Source organism: Gopherus flavomarginatus, chromosome 2 (genome assembly GCF_025201925.1).
Source record: "Gopherus flavomarginatus isolate rGopFla2 chromosome 2, rGopFla2.mat.asm, whole genome shotgun sequence".
Taxonomy (NCBI): Eukaryota; Metazoa; Chordata; order Testudines; family Testudinidae; genus Gopherus; species Gopherus flavomarginatus.
In genome coordinates this window covers 223,193,778-223,215,705 of record NC_066618.1, presented here as the reverse complement: position 1 = coordinate 223,215,705, position 21,928 = coordinate 223,193,778, and the positions used below count along the sequence as shown (strand labels likewise).

General features: G+C 39.8%; 1 protein-coding gene across 1 annotated transcript in view; it reads left to right on the top strand.

Annotated features, from left to right (window-relative positions):
• The window catches only part of LOC127044711 (coiled-coil domain-containing protein 178-like), a 268,745-nt gene that overhangs the window by 238,087 nt on the left and 8,730 nt on the right, over positions 1–21,928 (top strand). The window contains exon 17 of the mRNA XM_050939779.1: positions 21,401–21,550. Within this exon, the coding sequence (XP_050795736.1) occupies positions 21,401–21,550 (150 nt within the window). The remainder of the gene's footprint in view (positions 1–21,400; positions 21,551–21,928) is intronic.

Genomic DNA, 21,928 nt, shown 5'->3' with positions numbered 1-21,928 from the left:
GTTAACCCCCTTGATATATTTATATAGGGCGAGCATATCCCCCCTCAGCCTTCTTTTGGCCAGGCTAAACAAGCCAAGCTCTTTGAGTCTCCTTTCATAAGGCAGTTTTTCCATTCCTCGGATCATCCTCGTAGCCCGTCTCTGAACCTGTTCCAGTTTGAATTCATCCTTCTTGAACATGGGACACCAGAACTGCACACAGTATTCCAGATGGGGTCTCACCAACGCCGTATACAACGGTACTAACACCTCCTTATCCTTGCAGGAAATACCCCACCTGATGCATCCCAAAATCGCATTTGCTTTTTAACAGCCGTATCACATTGGCGACTCATAGTCATCCTGCTATCAACCAGTACCCCAAGGTCCTTCTCTTCCTCCGTCGCTTCCAACTGATGCGCCCCCAACGTATATCCAAAATTCTTATTATTAATTCCTAAATGCATGACTTTGCACTTTTCACTATTGTATTTCATCCTATTTCTATTACTCCAGTTTACAAGGTGGTTCAGATCTTCTTGAATAGTATCCCTGTCCTTCTCCGTGTTAGCAATACCCCCCAGCTTCGTGTCATCCGCGAACTTTATTAGCACATTCCCGCTCTTTGTGCCAAGGTCAGTAATAAAAAGGTTAAATAAGATCGGTCCCAAGACCGATCCTTGAGGGACTCCACTGGTGACCTCCTTCCAGTCCGACAGTTCACCTTTCAATACGACCCTCTGGAGTCTCCCCTTTAACCAGTTCCTTATCCACCTTACAACTTTCATATTCACTCCCAGCTTTTCCAATTTAACTAACAGCTCCCCGTGCGGAACCGTGTCGAACGCCTTACTGAAATCTAGGTAAATTATATCTACCGCATTTCCTTTATCTAAGTAATCCGTCACCTTCTCAAAGAAGGAGATCAGATTGGTTTGGCACGATCTACCTTTAGTAAATCCGTGTTGCAGTTCGTCCCAATTACCATTGACCTCTATGTCCTTAACTACTTTCTCCCTTAAAATTTTTTCCAAGACCTTACATACTACAGACGTCAAGCTAACAGGCCTATAATTACCCGGATCACTCTTTTTCCCTTTCTTAAAAATAGGAACTACATTAGCAATCCTCCAGTCATACGGCACAACACCCGAGATTATCGATTGCTTAAAAATTCTCGCTAACGGGCTCGCAATTTCACGCGCCAGTTCCTTTAATATCCTCGGGTGGAGATTGTCCGGGCCCTCCGACTTCGACCCATCAAGCTGTTCAAGTACGGCCTCTACCTCAGTTGCAGTAATATCCACTTCCATATTACTGTTCTCCTTCCCCTTCTCTTTAGAGTCCTTCTGTGGATTCCCTTGATTAGAAGAAGGAGGTGAAGATGGTTGGGACATTCAGTCCTTTGGTATAAACTCACTGTTTTCAGGCTGTTGACAGTTTGCAGATCAGTGAGGTGGTACTCACACAGTGCCAAGAAGCGCTGCTGGACTTTTAGGTAATTCTTTCTTCTGTAGCATTGGAGTCAGAGCCCATAAATGTAGTTCTCTATAGGTAATATACTTGAAGAGCAAAAGTTACTGGTAAGTGATCTTTTTTTGCTGCTGCTGCAGAAACCAAAAAGGACAAACCTTGATTTGCACATCCCAATTTGAATAACCAAAATTGGCAGTAAAACATCCCAAGCCCTAAGCAATTTGCTTCTAAACTAAGCCCATTTGTTAAGGAAAGCATTAAGACAACAAATAAAGTACCCCACAATGCTGTTTTTAGAGTCGCTTATCTCAGAGTAGAACCTCACTTTAAATTTTATGTCAGAAAATGAAAATTAATACAGTTGTAATAACAAAAGACATTTATAAACAAAAAATCAATCTTAATATATTGGACACATAAAGAATGTCTGTATAAATAAGCAAAAAAGTGATTATCATATTATTGCCCCTCTATGTTCATATTTTAGACTTGATAGGTTACATTTAATGGGTACTGGAATGTTTAGTAAGAGTAGTACAAAGAAAAAGGAAGAAGAGACAAATGGAGGAGGAATCAGAAGGATGAGAAAGTGGATAAGTAGTGATATGGATGTCTCAACCGAGGGAAATGATTTCTATCTGAAAAATATTTTTGAGAATTAGTTACTATATACTAGACATGCTCTGATTTTATTGATTTTCATTATTACTAATTATTGGATTTCTTATATGGAATCAGATGTGTATTTTAGTTAAAAAGTGTTTTAGAATATTATCTGAATAAATATTCCATTGCTGTGCCTCTCCCCCAAAATATGTAGAAATGCAGGAAAGCATATTCAAGAAATCTCACTGTCCCTTGCTCATGCTACAGGATAGGCAATACTGAGCAGTAAGGTTCATCAGCTGCCATTATGCTGTCATTAGCCAGACATTTGTTATCAATGAAATGCTGCAGAACTATTGTTCCAAGGCTGTTGCTGTAAAACCGTAGTGCATTGTAGTTTGTTGGAGGTTAGTAGCACTTGTTAATTTGATCAAGGCTGAAGTTTACGGAGGATAAAGTAAACAATGCAAACTGCAGACACCATCAGTTTCCTATGGGCAGTGAAGTGTAGTTTGTTCCATTTACACTTCACAACAACATCTGATGGGCTTTGTCAGTGCTGCACAGAGTAATTAAACCTGAAATCAATAGCAGGCATTTGTCATGTTTACAGCCACTCTTTCTGCTGGGTTAAACTCATCAGTTTAGTGCTGTTCTGTTTTACTGCAGAGACACGCTCCATTATTTCTTCAGGTACAGTTGAGATATTCAGTTACATGCCCAATAGTTTGAATACGACAGTAAGATTAAAAGGGGCAGGCAAATGGACAGTTTTTGTAATTTATTCACTGATTTCCTTAAACGGTGTTGGATTTCCATTTTCTTCCACCTACCCTTTTATGAAACCCTTTCTGCCCTAGGATAATACATTTCCATTGTCCAACAGCTGCAATGAAGGAAGCACTAAAATTGTGTATAAGTTGACACAGAATATAACAGTACTCCAATCACAGGGTACTGCAATGACCTAGTAAAAATAAAGCAATGTACTATTTTCATTAGAACAGTACAAAACTGTGGTTCAGATGTCAGTTTTGTTTGTAGTTCTTTTTGGGTAAAATGGGGTTTACGTCACTATTTTTAATTCTTCCGCTTCATTCAGCCATTTCTTCCTAAATTCGTCTCCACCCTTCATTTTTTATGTTCCCTTTGATATTTTTTCTTGTCTTTTCCTCAATTTTCTAAATGATGGGTCAGAGCTGCTGAATTTTATAGCAAGAGAGTTTTCAGTTCAGTGGTAATTTAGTTAGTCTTTGGACTTGAAATTTGAGAGAGATACTTAGAGGAAACTGAAAAATTACATGCTAGCTACTTAGAGAGACAAGGTGGATACTAGCTACTTAGGCCTGGTCCACACTACGCAGTTAAATCGATTTTAACAGCGTTAAATCCATTTAACGCTGTACCCGTCCACACTACCATGAACTTTAAATCGATTTAAAGGGCTCTTTAAATCGATTTCTGTACTCCTAGAAAACGAGAGGAGTAACGCTAAAATCGATATTAACATATCGATTTAGGGTTAGTGTGGCCACAAATCGAAGTTATTGGCCTCCGGGCGGTATCCCACAGTGCACCACTGGCTGCTCTGGACAGGTAACTGAACTCTAATGCACTGGCCAGGTATACAGGAAAAGCCCCGCGAACTTTTGAATTGCATTTCCTGTTTGGCCAGCGTGGAGCTCTCATCAGCACAGGTAACAATGCAGTCTCCTGAGAATAGAAAAAGAGCACCAGCATGGACCGCACGAGAGGTACTGGATCTTATTGCTATATGGGGAGAGGATTCAGTGCTATCAGAACTGCGTTCCAAAAGACGAAATGAAAAAACTTTTGAAAAAATTTCCAATACCATGAGGGAGAGAGGCCACACCAGGGACTCAATGCAGTGCAGAGTGAAAGTGAAGGAGCTCAGACAAGCCTACCAGAAAACCAAAGCAGCAAACGGGAGATCCGGATCAGGGCCAAAAACATGCCGCTTCTACGCTGAGCTGCATACAATTTTAGAGGGCTGCGCCACCACTACCCCCCCCTTGTCCGTGGATTCCGGCCAAATCTCACCCATGGATGAGGATTCAGCGGAGGGGGAAGATGAGGAGGAGGAAGAGGAGGACGAGCTTGCTGAAAGCACACAGCACTCCATTCTCCCCAACAGCCAGGAGTTTTTTGTGACCCAGATGGAATTACCCTCCCAGCCCTCCCAAACCACTAGCCCAGACAGTGAAGCCATGGAAGCGACCTCTGGTGAGTGTACCTTTGTAAATATAAAACATAGTTTAAAAGCAAGCATTTTTTAATGATTGATTTGCCATGAGGGCTTGCATGCATTAGCTGGCATTAAAGTTACTGGAAAAGTCTGTTAACATGTCTGGGGATGGAGCGGAAATCCTCCAGGGACATCTCTATGAAGCTCTCCTGTAGATACTCCAAAAGCCTTTGCAGAAGGTTTCTGGGCAAGGCAGCCTTGTTCCGTCCACCATGGTAGGACACTTTACCACGCCATGCCTGTAGCAAGTAATCGGGTATCATTGCATGACAAAGCCTAGCTGTGTATGGTCCCGGTGATTGCAGGCATTCAAGAAGCATCCGTTCTTTATCTCGCTGTGTTATCCTCAGGAGAGTGATATCGTTCATGGTAACCTGGTTGAAATTAAGGAATTTTATTAAGGGGACAGAGAGATGGCCATTCCTACTGGGCTGTTTGCCTGTTGCTTAAAAGAAATCCTTCCTTGCAGGTAGCCAAGCTGGGGGAGGGGAGGGGGATTAATGGCGCTGAGCTTTTTAGCGTTTGGCCAGCAGGAATCTTCCCAGCTACCAGCCACGCGGTGGGGGGGTGATTAGCAGTGATCTGCCATTATACCAGCCATGCGGTGGGGTGGGGGGAGGGGTAAAGCAATTCCAGTGTTAGAGTTAGGGTTTTGCATCTGCTGCTCCCTGTAAAAGAAGCAGCACAGGGGGAGAAGCTGTATGCCTTACCATGACTGCATGGAAGCTGAATTGTGATGCCCGGACCTGCGTCTGTGTTGATCTGTTACACCACAGCCACAGGCACTCAATACTAAAAGAATCCAAATGCGACCTTGTAGTGAAATCACATGTGCTATGTAAGGTGAATAGTGTTGTTCACTGTGAAAGAGTATAGCCATTGTTCTGTGAAATGTATCTTTTATAATCATTCTATCACTATTTTCCCCCACTCATGCAGCTGCAAATTTTTCAAGCCTCCCTCCTGCATCCTAAAGGCTAGCTCAGATAAGGTGGAGGAAGAAGAGGACACGAGATGAAATGTTCACAGAAATCATGGCAGTAACCCGCAATGAAAGAGCTCATCTGGGGGAATGGAAGGACGAGTTAGCAAAGTACAGGAAAGATGCCAGTGAACGTGAGGATAGACGGGACGCTCTAGATGAGAGGTGGTGGCAGGAAGATCAGAGGTGTAGGCAGGAAGATCAGCGGTGGCGGGATGCAACGCTGGAGCTGCTGCGTGATCAAACTGACATCCTCCGACGTCTGGTGGATCTTCAGGAGGAGCAGCGGGGTCACAGAGTGCCGCTCCAGCCCATGTTTAACCACCCTCAGTACTCACCGTGTTCCATATCTTCCACACCCAGACGTGTAAGAACGCGTGGGGGAAGGCTTTCTGCACCCGCCCACTCCACCCCCGTGGACAGTCCAACCAAAAGGCTGTCATTACATTGAAATGTGCTTAATGGCCTTTTCCTTCCCTCCTATCCTCCTCCCAAACCACTCCCGGGATACCTTGTTATTTCTCTTACTCTTTTTATAATTACATGCTTTTTAAACGAAGGGGGAGGGTGGGTTGCTTACAGGGAATGACTTTTTATCAGGAATACATGCTTTTTAAACGAAGGGGGAGGGTGGGTTGCTTACAGGGAATGACTTTTAATAAAGAATACATGCTTTTCAAACGATAGTAATTTTATTTCAATAAGCAAGCTGTAATGGAAGGGGGAAGGTGGGTTGCTTGCAGGAGGAGTCAATAAAGGGGGGAGGTTCATGAAGGGGAAACAAACACAGCAGTCACACCGTACCCTGGCCCGTGATGAAACTCGTTTTCAAGGCTTCTCTGATGCGCACGGCTTCCTGGTGTGCTCTTCTAATCGCCCTGGTGTCTGGCTGCGTGTAATCAGCGGCCAGGTGATTTGCCTCAGCCTCCCACCCCGCCATAAGGGTCTCCCCCTTACTTTCACAGAGATTGTGGAGCACACAGCAAGCAGCAATAACAAAGGGGACATTGGTTTGGCTGAGGTCTGAGCGAGTGAGTAACGTTCTCCAGCGAGCCTTTAAACGGCCAAATGCACATTCTACCACCATTCTGCACTTGCTCAGCCTGTAGTTGAACAGCTCCTGACCACTGTCCAGGCTGCCTGTGTATGGCTTCATGAGCCATTACATCAAGGGGTAGGCTGGGTCCCCCAGGATAACGACAGGCATTTCAACATCCCCAACTGTTATTTTCTGGTCTGGGAAGTAAGTCCCTTGCTGCAGCCGTTTAAACAGAACAGTGCTTCTGAAGACACGAGCGTCATGAACCCTTCCTGGCCGTCCCACGTGGATGTTGGTGAAACGTCTCTTGTGATCCACCAGTGCTTGCAGCACCATTGAAAAGTACCCCTTGCGGTTTATGTACTGGGTGCCTTGGTGCTCCGGTGCCAAGATAGGGATATGGGTTCCATCTATGGCCCCCCCACAGTTAGGGAATCCCATTGCAGCAAAGCCATCCACTATGACCTGCACGTTTCCCAGAGTCACAATCTTTCGTAGCAGCAGCTTAATGATTGCTTTGGCTACTTGCAACACAGCAGCCCCCACAGTAGATTTTCCCACTCCAAATTGATTCCTGACTGACCGGTAGCTGTTTGGCGTTGCAAGCTTCCAGAGGGCTATTGCCACTCATTTCTCCACTGTGAGGGCTGCTCTCATCCTGGTATTATGGCGTTTCAGGGCAGGGGAAAGCAAGTCACAAAGTTCAAAGAAAGTGCTCTTATGCATGCGAAAGTTTCTCAGCCACTGCAAATCGTCCCACACCTGCAAAACTATGCGGTCCCACCAGTCTGTGCTTGTTTCCCGGGCCCAAAATCGGCATTCAATGGGTAGAACCTCCACCATTACCAGCAGGAGCTCCAAAGTGCGGGGGCCCAGGGTTAGGGAGAAATCAGTGTCCATGTCCTCATCACTCTCGTTGCCGCGCTGCCATAGCTGCCTCCTCCTCTCCTGCGTTTGCAGTTCATGGTTCACCATAGACAGTACGAGAAGGCGCGAGGTGTTTACAACGTGCACAATTGCGCTATTGAGCTGAGCAGGGTCCATGCTTGCTGTGCTATTGCGTTTGCTCAGTTCACCCAGGAAAAAAGGCGCGAAATGGCTGTCTGCTGCTTTCAGGAAGGGAGGGGTGAGGCTGTACCCAGAACCACCCACGACAATGATTTCTTGCCCCATCAGGCACTGGGGTCTTAACCCAGAATTCCAAGGGTCAAGGAAGACTGCTGGAACTATGGGATAGCTACAGGATAGCTACCCACAGTGCAACGCTCTGGAAATCGATGCTAGCCTCGGACCATGGACGCACACCGCCGAATTAATGTGCCTAGTGTGGACGCGTAAAATCGACTTTATAATACCGGTTTAATAAAACCGGTTTAAGTTAATTTGAAATTATGCTGTAGTGTAGACGTACCCTTAGATTGAGATTTAATTTGAATTTTAGTAACCCAAGTTAGAAATGGTCCTTGTCTAAAGGTCTGCTTAATATTACTGTGTAGATAACTTTGAACTACAGATTTTTTCATATATATCAAGAGATCTGATGGTATGTTAATTATAAGAGTAAAGTTTGACTGGTTGGTTATACTATCAAGATGTGCTTCTACTGTAGCTATATTCTTTGTTTTTTAAATGATCATACGTGTGATTTTCCAAAAGTCTCTCTTCTTGTATACATGCATGCATTAGAGTCTAACACCTTGTGTTTGGGGTTGATATAGTTTACATGGCCCACCTACTCAGAAAGCAGTATGTGTCTCCTACTAAAGACAACTTACAAATAATATTTTGGGTAATGAAATAAAATATTTCAATTAGAGTGATCTTAACTTTATAGCACTTTTCATCCCAAAATGATCCCAAAATGTTTTACAAATTAGCATACTGCAGACAGGGGTTGCTTCATTCACCACTGAAATGCAGCCACCCTGAGTGAAGAACAGCACCTGTTCAACACTGCATAGCAGCTTGGGACAGGAAATTAAGGATATCTCTCTACATGTAATTGCAGTGGGAAACTAGGTATGCTGAATGTAATTGCCTGAGTTCGATTTTGGCCAAGAGACTGATGTTAACACATCTATTCATATGAAGAGTTCAGTGGGTTTGCTAATGACCAATTTGGGCAGGACTTTGCCATTTACATCTCATCCAAAAGGTAACTCTGTGAGGTGTACGGTGCCCCCAAAGCCATTCTTGGGAATCAATTCAGTACTGGCTGAGAGGAAAGACCTTTACCTGCTGGATCACCAATGCCAGTTTGTTCAGCATCTAGATATTCATTAGAGCTCTCCTAAAGAAGTACGGACCAGTCTTGCCCTTGTTTACCATGTGAGATCTGACTGCATAACAGCCCAACATGAAGTGGCTGCAAATCTCATGGCTATAAAATACAAGACAATGAATAGCACCAGTGCAAAATAGTATTTTTTATTTTAAAATAGAATCTGCTTTATTTTCACATGTAGGTAAGGATGGTAAAATCTGTGTTTTTAACAAAGGAAACGTATAATGAAGGACTTCTGTGAAAAGCTCATGATTTTTCTGCAGTATTACCACCTAGCCTGTTATTTCCCATTTTGTATTTGAGCATTAGATTTTTCTTTTCTAAGTAAAATGCTTTGCACTTATCTTTATTAATTTCTTCTTATTTAATTACTACTTACTGGTTTTAGACCAGTTCTCTAATTTATCAAGGTCCTTCTGAAGTCTAATTTTGCCCTCCAAAGTGCTTGCAACTCCTCCCAAATTGGTGTTATCCTCAAATTTTATAAGCATACTCACCGCTCCATTATCCAAGTCATTAATTAAAATATTGAATAGTAGCACACCCAGGACAGACCCCTTCAGGACCTCACTAGACACACACGCACACACACAGTCTGACCACAGAACATGATAACTACTCTTTAAGTATTGTCTTTCAACCAGATGTGCACACATTTTATAGTAATTTCATCTAGACTACATTTCCCTAGTTTGTTTATGAGAATGTCAAGTGGGACTCTCAAAAACTTTACTAAAATCAAAATAAATTGTGTCAACTGCTTTCCCTCTATCCACTAGACCAGTAACCTTGTCAAAAAAGGAAATTAGGTGAGGATGGCATGATTTGTTATTGACAAATCCATGCTGGATATTCCTTATCACCCTAATATCCTCCAGGTGCTTACAAATTGATTAATTATTTGTTCCACTGTCTTTCCAGCTATCCAAGTTAGGCTGACTGATCTATAATTCCCCAGGTCCTCCTTGTTCTCCTTTTAAAGATAGAGTGATTGATTGCAAACTTCACCCTAAAGGTGGTAAGATTCAACCTCATCCTGATCTCTTGAAGCAGAGAGTTGCACTGCCAGTGGACTCCTAGTAAGAACACCCTGTTCCTGGTCACCAAGAGTTTCTTTGGGATCTCTGTGCATTAACGCTATTGTGGGTCATCAAGTAAAATGGTCTCTGAGGTACCTGGGATCCAACCCATTAAGGGCATTGAATATTTAGACGTGAATCTTCAAGCAAATCCAGAATTGAACAAGGAACTAGTGCAGGATTTCTTTTTCTTTCACTGAAACTAATTGAAAATTTTCAACAATTTTTTACTAAAATGAAATTTTCTGCCAAAATTTTTTGTTTTGGCCAAAAAGGCATTTTCTGTTGGAAAAAAACTCTCAACAGAAATTTTCTGATCAGTTCTGTAAGGAACCTTAAGAAAAGAACAACTGAAGTTGTGCTGAGTCCTTTGGATACTGACTTGATTGTAGTTCACCGTAGCCTGTAAATTTTAAGCTACTACTGTAAAATGAAAAAATAAACTGTAGCTAGACCATGAAAAAGTAACTTAATGTTTAATTTTAATCTTAGTTATCAAACCAGCCTAACAGCATACACGAAAGCAACAAAGTAAAGAGTTTGGGCAGTTTTATTTTTTTACTATGTAAATAGGCATTGCACTACTACATAAAATGCAAATTTAAAAAAAAACTGAACTAAGAGAACTGTTGGGTGTCAGCCATGTGCATTATTACTGTGTTGAAGTTCATTGATGCAAAATGGCTTGTCAGTGAACCAAAGTACATAATTTTGATTAGCCAACTTTAAAACCTAAAAGATTGCTTCCAGAGCTTTTTCTTCAGGACTAAGTAAAAAAAATGTTTACCATCATCAAAGGAATGTTGGCAGAGTTAGTTAGTTAGTGCTTTAACTGTATATCACTTTGAAAAACAAAAAGCACTAGGATCCAAGAGCTTCATGCTTTTCAGACATGTCGCGAGAATGCCACAAGACATTCTGGTGAATGCCATTCTCTGGGTAGCTTGTAACAGCTGGGATAATATTCCACCAACCAAAAAGTAGAGGTGGCCCAGAGGCAGACCCCCCTTATTACATGTGCTCGTCAATTCTGTTCTGATGTTGGACTCTCAGGCCATCAAACCCTTGAGTCCTTATAGGAATGGACCAAATGATGAATGATTGCTAAAGCTGACTCTTTAGCTAAGCATTAAAGAAGACTAGGACCCTGTCATAACATTTTTTCCCAGATCTGGACCTTAGCGTCCAAAATATGGGTGTTAGCATGAAAACCTCCAAGCTTAGTTACCAGCCTGGACCTGGTAAAGCTGCCACCATCCAGGAATTATATAGTGCTAGCTTACTGTGGTCTCCCCAAAACCTTCCCTGGGGGACCCCCAGAGTCAGATTTCTTGAGTCTCACAACAAAGGGAAATAACCCCCTCCCCTTGTTTCCTTGTTACTTCCTCCCAGGCTCCCCTCCCTGGACGACCCTAGGAGATTCCCTGCTTTCAGTCCTGGAAACACAAGTACCGAGAGGTCTAATCTCCACCCCCCCTCCTTCACCCAGAGGGTATGCAAAGTCAGGCTTAGTAAATCTAACACAAAGAGATTTTCCCCCTGACTTCTTCCTCCCACCAATTCCCTGGTGAGATGCAGACTCAATTCCCTTGAGTCCCAACTAAAGAAAAACTCCAACAGGTCTTAAAAAGAAAGCTTTATAAAAAGAAAGAAAAGTACATTAAAAATAGTCTCTGTATAAGGTGATAATCTACAGGGTCAATTGCTTAAGAAAAAAAAAGTGAATAAACGCCTTATTCCAAAAGAATACAATTTAACACATTCCAGCAACTACACACATGTAAATACAAAAAAACAATATAAACCTATTGTCTTACTATCCTGGTACTTACAACTTGGAAACAGAAGATTAGAAAGCCAGGAGATAGAAAAATCACTCTCAGAGCCGAGAGGGTCAGACCCAAGACAAAGAACAAAGAACTCACACCCAAACTTCCCTCCACCCAGATTTGAAAAAGTCTTGTTTCCTGATTGGTCCTCTGGTCAGGTGTTTCAGGTTCCCTGTGTTAATCCTTTTACAGGTAAAAGAACATTAACCCTTAGCTAACTGTTTATGACAGACCCCAGTACTGCAAGCTGATGGCTCTTGCTACATAGAGCTCCATTGAAGACACATGAATTAATTTGCAAGAACAAGGTTAAGTGCTAAATATTGTTATGTTTTGTTACAGTGAAAGAAAATGTCATCCTGTAAACTATCACACTTTTCCAGATATTAGATTATACTTATTATTAGCGTATTCTTTTTATAGAACACAGTAATTATATCAAAATGTGACATCATTAACCCTGAAATCTCTGTATTCAGACCACTCTACTACTCCAAATAACTATGCAAACTATTCAGTTTTTTTTCTAGGTATGTAGTGCAATATTACTTTATGATGAACTTTGTTGCTGCCTCCAGAACTCTTTCAATCTATGATTTTTAACAGCTGTATAATTAGAATAACTTTTGGTTATTGCCTTGGAGTTTGAATTCTGTCGGCCAACAAGGGGGCACATGGTATATTTGCATCATCCACTCTTGGCAGCTCTACCAATGCAAAGATATTATTCTTTGTAATTACAGAAGGAAAGGGTCTCTGTAGTGTTAAGTGACCTTTCTGTGAGTGATCAGCCTTTTCTCTCGGTGAAGTGGAAATGTACATTTCTAAGAATGTGAGTAAATAGGAGGTCTTTATAAATCTCAAGACTGTTCAAATTGGAAGAAATAAATGGATATATAACTATACTGTTGAGTTTTTCCCATGAGAGTGCTAAAAGAAAAGCCATTGTCTCACTTAATCTGCTCTAAGATATTGACAGGTATGTGTAATCAAATTGTGATGATGTAGAAGAAAATTTAATGAGGCAATAATAGGCAAATAAGTTTGTGTTTAATAGTCTAAAACTATGTTATGCTGAAAGCAATAATGAAATTGTAAACTGATTTTTTGTGTTTTAGACAAAGTATATAAATTGTAAGGATCAGAGAGGGAAACCGAAAAAGTTCTCAATCTTAAACAATTTCAGAACCTTTTTCACAAACTTCTGAACTTCAAACCAGCATAAAAACCTGCTAAATTTTACATCTAACCTCAAATGGAATCCCTTTGAACTCATACATTTGCTTTGTATGGTACTCAGTGGGACAGTCCATGAGGACCAAGTCTAGCAAACCTCAGTTCACAATGAGGGCTCTAGATTGTACCTGATATTTTAACAGGATGGTTTTTATCATATTTGTTGGGATATTTTTCTCAGTAAAATACAAAAGAGGTCTGTTTCTCAAAAGTTTCTAGTGGGCGGCTGTGGTTCCAAAGCATTTTACCACCATCTTCATGGATCTTTTGTCATGTTGTCACTCTTTTCCCTTCTTTAAAGAATTTGCTTATTTTCTCTTCTGATGTTTGAATGACTAGATGCATTTGTCTTCCTCATGCTGCCTTTTTTGTTTTGCAGACTGTGCTCATTCACATTTTCTCCAACAGTAGTGTTATTTATTCTCTTGCCTATTTTTGCCTTTGCATTTTCACTTGCACTCTCAATCTGTACTTTTTAATACTTTTTTACTTTTCACTTTTTTACATTCATTAATTTGTTCCTTTGATATCTTACATTCTTTTTCAAGCACTTCCTTGTCAGTCAGAAGTGCATGGAGTCTTGATTAAGCTTTGTTGCAGCATTTTCCAGATTCTTCACTGTACTTTCTGATTGCTTCTTTCAGAGCATTATTCTTTGTCCATTTCTGTCATGCTAACATTTTTTCTGGTCCCTCCACTGAAATTCCCTGAGTCATGGAACTTTAATGGGATCTTTACTAAATTAATGAAAACCCTTCCTGAGCCATTTTAGAAAAGCAGAATTACAAGATAAATAATCATTCTGTAGTGAGGATGGGGCAGAAGATGAGATGGTCTGGGGAAAAGTTTGGAGTAGAAGCACAATTCCAGGTGTCTAGGTGCACTGAATGATTGTAGAATCTTCATCCTATGAATGTCCTTAGTAACATGGCATGAAATTAGCATAGAATTTGTGGCACATGCCCATTACATTTCACATGTCACTGGTGGAGTTCAAGCTGGCGTTTTAGCCTGGTACAAGCAGCAGGTCAAGACTTTGCAGGACCAGGAAGAAAACAAAAAATTAGTTTTAAGTTTAAATGTGATGAATGCCCCTTTTGCCCAGACTTTTTTGCAATGAGAATAGTAAGTGAGGGGAGATTTGGGAAGGAGTGAAAGTGCATTCAACTTACAATTCTGCAGTAGTTTGAGTTTTCATAACAAATACAGGAAGAATCAGTTCCACCAGCAATCTGTAAGATGAGAAATATTTTCCAAAGTCAGTTTGCTTAACCTCTGGAGAAGACAAACTATCTCTCTTTTTGGTCTTCTCTTGCTCTTTTAGAATCATTTTTCATGCCTAAGGCCTTTTTTTTTTTAAATGGACCTTGTATACTTTGCCTGGTGTGGTCCTCAAATACCATACAGTGGTGGCAATTATAACATTGATGTTTATTTACCATTTGCAATGGTAACTTTTCCACAGATTTCCTAGTATTCTCTGAGTATATGAGAGTATTGTGAAGACTGCAGAAATGTTAATTACTTGCAAATGCTGATTGTGAACATATTAATGGCAACCCATATATGTCCCTAAATCAAGGTGCCATTCTGGAAGCAAGCTGTGTCTCCCACACTCCTCATAACTTACTAAGGGAGCCAATCATCTCTACATCTTTGCTTTTATTATTTTCAGGTTTCTAATATGTCCATAGTATTTGAATATTCAACAAATTATTACTGAGTTCAAGGATGATTTTTGGATGGGGTATGAATTTCTGCTCTTTGGTCTACTTCAAAGACCTCTAATTTGAAGCACTCAACTCAGAGAGAAACCAAATGATCCAATCCTGTCATTGTGAAAATAACTACCCAAAGAGACAAGTCTTCCAGCATGTTCTAAAGGTCACAAGACTTGAGCTCTGTCTAAACTTTTGTGGAAGTCTGTTTTGTGGCTGCATGCCTTTTTCTGAGAAAGGTCTGCCCCCAGCCCGTGATGCATAAACAAGGCTCCATCAACCAATGTCCCTGCTGATACCACCTTCTGTTCTAGGACCCAAAGAATATGTTTATACAGCAAATAAAAAGCCGCGGCTGGCCCAGGCCAGCCAACTTGGGCTCTCAGGGCCTGGGCTGCGGGGCTGTTTCATTGCTTTGTAGATTTTCGGGCTTGATCCTGAGCCCAGATGTCTACACAGCAATGAAACAGCCCTGCAGGCCCATGGGCCCAACCGAGTTGGCTAATATGGGCCAGCCATGAGTGTGTTGTTGCTGTGTAGACATACCCAAAGAGAGAGAGAGAGAGAAAGCCAGACCCGAAGCTCTTTCAGGGCTTTGTAGATAAGCACCAGAATGTTGAACTGGGCTCTGAACTGGATGGATTCTGTGGGTGCACTTTAAAATTTGGCTCTGATTTTAGAGGAATTGCTGATTCCAGCATAATTCGTACACTTAAAATAGGGAATACTGCTCAAACTTGTAAACCTCTAAAACTAGAATAAACTTCATTACACATTCTGTAACCACAGTCAGCCAGGAAATATTGGGGTGGTGTACCCTTGTTGACCTTTCCCGTTTAGAAGGTGAATTGCAACACATTGTAATAGCTATAGATTCCAGTTATTCAAAGTGCTTTCCTCTGCTGACCAATGTCCTCTTCTGTCTTACCAGACTAAGCCTGTTGGCTTGAGCAGCTTTTCATTCAGGTCTGTACTTTACACAGACATTGATATATTGGGAGACAGCACTATGTATCAGTTGTTACTATAGGAATGTATGGTGATTAAAAAATATTAATTGATTTGTCTATTGAGGATTTAGCAATTACTATGTATCATCTGTAAAGGTAGCATCCTGAATCTCCATGTGACATTTCCCTTAGAAAACCTTTATCGCTATGGAAACTAAAATTGTTTGGTCTATATTTGAATAAATGAAGAAACTTATTTTGATAGTCATTGTTCATAATTTAATAAGGAAAATGACCTCTTTTATTGTTCATCATTATATTCTATTTATGTAACATGATTGGTTAACATATTAGTACTTCACTGTATACAATGATAAATGTACAGGTTATATTTTCGTTAGTTTTGACATGAAAAATAAACTAGTTAGTAGGTTTCCCAAATTTCAGAACCCCATATTTTGGGTAAATGCTTTAAAAATTGTAAACAAATGAATAGTTGCACCCAGAATATGCATAGGCAATATAAAATTATACCTTTTTTTACGTAATTGTGTTTGATGTGTTTTTAAGGTTATTTATATAACTTACGTAATTTTGTTTTTCTTTAGTGTTGTTAATATTTGCTTTATCTATTTATTTCTGTTTACAATGCAATTTTTCACTGTGATTGAACTATATTGGATATGACACTTCCACATTCTTAGGTTCAGATCTCAGGAGTAAGAGAGGTTCAGATTCTGACTATGAAGCATAACAATTTAAAACCCCAGGAGAGCATCTCTAATCATGTGACCTTACAATTTAAATAGAATGCCATAGTCTCCAAGTTCCACTTCCTTTACTCTTGTAACAATTAAGGGACCTTAACTATGCACGAGAGCTTTCTAATGGTTTTCCATTAGAAATAAACATATAAATACATTTCCTAACCTCTAAATTTAAGTCAATATTTTTTGTTGGTTTTCATAGGTCTGTATCAGACGATTTTCACTGTGAGTGTTTCACTCTTTGAGAACAGATCATACAATTGTTAAAATTCTGTAAAAAGAATTGTACTTATATTTTTGTAAAATATATATTCTTTTAATGTTCAGTGTTTATTCCCTTTTTGGGGCTTGAGTCACTCCCATTGGCATAACATGGTAAAAATTGCACTTGGCTGCATGCCAGTGAGGTGGTAGGATTCTACCAGCAACACCATTCATCAGATAAGGGCAGCTTTCCTTTCTAGTAGTTGCTACAGAATGAGCTGCACCCTGGTTTGCAGTGGCAAAAATCTGCATGAGCAAGGAGATAATCTTTGCCATAATACATGTTTTGTTTTGTTTGCTTTTGTTTGGTTTTTTCCCCCTGGGATCAGGGAAGGCAACGGGTGTTAAACTTCCTTAAATTTTGACATAACAAGAAGCACAGAATGCTTGTTTGGTAACTAAGATTCCAAAAACTGCTTAATTTTTTCCTTCCAGTCAATTTAATAATACATTGTAGAATTTTATTTTCAAAATTTGCACTATTTCTGTATGTGCATACACTGTAGAATTTGAGTTGAATACATTGTGAAATTTCAGCATACTCTAAATTTTGTTCTCAGCCTGTCTTCATGAACTTACTAGTTCATTTATTTTTTGTGACTAACAAAACACAAAGCATTTGCTACTCAATTTTTAAAGATGAGAATGGCCTAGTATTTCCTCATATCATTTGACCAAGTATTTAGCCAGGCTGTGCTCTGGCTAAGGATGAAATTAAAGAATACGGAGACTTTTGACTGCTCAGACATTTGTGTACAGTAGTGGTGACCTAGTTTAGCTTCTGTTGTGAGATCGTGTTTAAGTCTGGTACATGCATTTCTTACTAATTTCTTAAGGAAAAATATAACATGACTTTGTCTTTCATTGATTTATAAAGGAACAAAACATTTGAAAAACTAGAAGTTGCATTTCCCCTCATTTTATGGGTAAAGGATATTTTGAATGTCATTCAATTAAGGTAGTTGATAGGGTTTTGCACATTAATGTTAGAAATTTAAGTGTAAAGTAATTATGGAATATCAGACTTACAATTATAACTTTTAACTGTATTTTTAAAGAAAATATTATTTTGCGTGTTTTACTATAAAAACATTCCATCAGACATTACCAACATTTTAAGCACTTTTCTTTTCCAAGATAAATAATATATCATTATATAATCTTAATATTAAAATTAGCAGAAATAGCTTCAGAATAGAGATGCATTCTATTGAGAAACAGAGATAATTTGTCCTGTCCTGGTTCTCCGCCTATGTCTTTAATCTCTCCTTCAGTGTGTCCTTCAGAAGACTCGCCTCATCCCATCTCCAGCTTTTTGTAGGGTTCCACAGGGCTCTGGTGTTCTTAAGCCCCTTCTTTTCTCCCTCTACCCCTTATCTCTGGGCAATATCTTTAAACACAAGTTCAGCTACAATCTCTGTGCTGACAACTCACAGATCTACCTCACTGCCTCACTGGCTGTTGTCCAAACTAAAATCTTAACCTGTCTCTTTGACACATCCTCAAGAATGTCTAGCCATGAGCTCTACCTCAACGTGGCTAAAACAGAATTCTTAATTCCCCCACCGCTGCAAAAAAACCCTCCTGGCCACCTCCTTGATCACTGTGGACAACACCACCATCCTTCCTATCACTCAGGCCTGTAACCTGGCTGTCATCTTTGACTTGAACTTTTCTCTAGGTCCTCACATCCAAGCTATGTTAAAATCTTGCCGATTCTTTCTACATAACATCTAAGATACGGCCTTTCCTATCCATCCACACAGCTAAAACTCCTATCCAGGCACTCCTCACCTTGTGTCTCAATTTCTGCAACCTCCAGTCTTGATAATTGCAATGCTTTACTCATATCCATTCAGAATACTATAGCAAAGATTATTTTCCTAGCCCATTACTTTGACTATGCCACAGCTTCCCTTTCTCTGTCACATCAAACATAGGCTCTTTGTCTTCATTCTCCAGGCCCTTCATATCCTATACCTCCTTACGTATCTGTTATTAGCTATCAAGATGTTTACTCCTCCTTCTAATCAAACCACAATGCCAGTCTCCATTGTCCACTTGTTAGATTTTCAAACAAGCATCTTTGTGTTTTCTCCCGTGCTGCACCTTGTGCTTGGGAGGAGCTCCCCATAAACATCTGCAAAGCTATCTCATTATCCTCTTTCAAAATCCTCTTTAAAACTCTCCTTTTCTATGATGCCTACAAAAAAACCCAACAGTTAGGGCACTGGTGTGCTGAGATCCCTTGTTGTCATTACAACCAATATTGTATCCTAGTGTTCTTGTATGTATCTGTCTGCCTGTATTCATCTGTTGTCTTTTCTCTCATCCTTAGATGGTAGGCTCTTTGGGGCAGAGACAGTCTTCTTCTTCTGTGTTTGTACAGCACCTTGCACAATGGAGTTCTGGTTCATGACTAATGCTCCTGGGTTCTATGCTAATACAAATAAAAAAACAATAATTTGGAATATTTCATCATGACAGCAACTGCAAGGCTAGGAGGGATTTAATATAACCTTTCTTTGTTTATAAATATAAATATACATTCCGATGTAATTTGTTTCAATTCTTAATATATTTGAAGTGTTTCATGACTACATCTTTCTGAAATTACAGAGTGTTTTTGTGCGCTCTTTCAGTAATAACAAGCATTGCCAAACATGTTTTTGTCTTTTATTATGTCTCTAGTAAAGTTTCAATTTTACACTTAAACCAGAGATTTGGCTTTATTATTATGTGTGAAAAATACAGCATAACCCCTGCAAAATTATAGCATTTATTCCTCAAGTGCAGAATAAATGTTCTTAGAATTTCCAATGAAATCCATTGCTTGAAATTAAATAAATGTAATATATGGTCCTTCAAAAAAATTAGTGTTATCAGACCTTTTTTTTTTTGGTCCATAATGCTGTCAGTAACAAAATTATATAGGCTCCTTGAACTTTCATAACTGAAAATGCTTTCTTAAATAGAGAATGAAGAAAAATGTTCTACTTCAGAGAATACCATGAAGAACAGACCCTTTTAAGGATGCGGCTAGATCCTAGCTTTCTCCAGGTACTCAGCCACAAGCTGCCCTAGCGGTTTTTCTACTCTTCACTGCATAGAGGTCCACCATCCCTAAGGACAGCTAGGCTTCAGTATTTTGGGGAAACAATTGGAGGCAGCAGCCTTTTGAAAGAGGGCATTTGAACTGAGGGCAGCTTGTGGCGTCAGGGCAGGTCTATACTACCGCTTAAGTCCACCTAACTTATGTCACTCAGAACTATGAAAAAGTCCCCCCTCTCCGAGCGACATAAGTTTTGCACTGTCCATACCAGTGCTATGTCAGTGGGAGAGTCTCTTCTGCCAACATAGCTTCCACTTCTCACTGAGGGGGAGAAATTATGCTGACAGGAGAGTGCTCTTCTGTCAACATAGCACATCCGGTGAAGAAGTGCAGCTGCGCTGATGTAGTGCTGTAGCGTAGATTTGCCCTTATTCCAATTAAGAACAATAGGAGATGGTAGCCACTTCGAAAGGTCAATTCTTCATGAAATTGCCTGTAATGGAACATCATTTGCTAGCATCTGCTGAGGAAGAAACTACCAGTTTAAGGAATTGACAAGAAATGATCATTAATCCTATTTTTTTTAATTCCCTGTTGCAACTGATCTGCCGAACAGGGAGGGCAGAAAAGAGGGAAAAGCTAGTTGTGTATGCATGTGTGTGAAGGAGAGACCAAGAGAATGTGGGTGGCAGAAGGAAGAAATTGGGATGTGTGAGCATAGGGGAATGTGGCTGATGTAGTAGGGGAGGGAGAATGTGGGTATGATGGAGGGATGTGTGTATGCCAGGTTACATAGGGGAAGTGCAGAAGGCAGAGGGAGTTTCATGGTGAACATGCACGCCGTCAAATGCACAGGGAAGGGAAGTTTAGTGTGTTGGTGCAAGGGAAGATGGAAGCTAAGAGGAGGCTGATGAGGTATACGCTGGTTGCTTTGCATGGCTCTAGCAATGCAAAGGAGCTTTAAACCCAGCTTAATTGCCCAGTATGCTCTGGCTACTTTGTGCTGCTCCAGAGTGGAGTAAAGTAGCCAGAGTATATTGATGAATCTGGCCACAGAACTTAAAATTTAAATAGTTACTTAAGAGTGATACTTCACATATTCAAAGCATTAGAAACATCACATGATAACATTGACTTTCTTGTTCAGGGTTTAGTTGTTAAAATAACAAAAAAGAAATTCCCAGAGAAAAACTAAGTTAAAATGGAGTTAGGGTTGAAAGTATATATCATAAATGTAAAGTTAAATACACAACCTACAATTATTGCATAATCAAGCATTATGAACCCAAGAAATCCAAAGTTAATGTTAAACTTAAAAGAAATCCAAACATGTTAAGTTATGGAACTGCATATTAGAGCACCCCAAGAGCCTGAACTCTGCCCTGTAGAGGGAGAAAACTCAGATGTGCCTTTAAAAATCAGTTCAATCTAATCTGGGACTAGAAATACTACAATACCTTAATCATAAATATATGGCTATTGCATAGTATCACTCAGCCTAGTGAGAACTGAAAAGTAAAATCATTATAGGGAACGGTTTATGGCATTCTGTAGAAACTAAGGAAATTTACATTATCATTTTTTTGCAGAAAGAGTTTACGAAATAGCACAGAAATTCAGTAGTTGCTATTTTAGCTATTTTAACACTTTTGTGTGCAGAACATTTATTAATAGTTTAAACCTATGACATAAATGTACTATGTGAAATCCTGACTCCATTAAATTCAATGAGAATTTCCCATTAACTTCACTGGGATCAGGATTTCACCACTGTGTGTATATTGTACAAATATGCATGACTGATAAAAGTTAAGAAAAATGTTATTTAAGCAGATATCTTTCAATAATTGTAATCAGTAACCTTTCTCTTTAGATTACTCTGGAGCAGATGATAAAAGAAAATTTGTGGTTAGCACAAGAATATCAGATCTTTCAAAAATATTATTTAAATGATAAAGAAAACCTTATGGATCTCTATGATGATAGGATCAAGGTGGAAGCTGCAGTTAGAGATCATCAGCAGGTACAGTACTAATATAATGCATTTGATTCCTTAACTAGTGATCTGTTTTCTAAAATTTATTTATTTATTATGGCTACTTAATGAAATTGGATAATCATGCAATCCATGGCCTGAATTCTTGTGATGCCTGGCTATTGTGTGCTGCTTGTATTTTTCATTTGACTTGTATAGTACAGTTTTTGTAAGAAGATGCTATAAGGATATGTAGGGTCTCGCTATAAGGATATGTAGACCCTCACTCTAAATCATCCATTTTTGGTACCTAAATTGTATCTATACCTTAGTTCCAGTAATTTCATGTAATTCAGTATTGCAAAGATCATCTTCGTAGTACATCTTTTGTTAGCAAAAGCATTGGGAGTTCACTGATATCAAGAG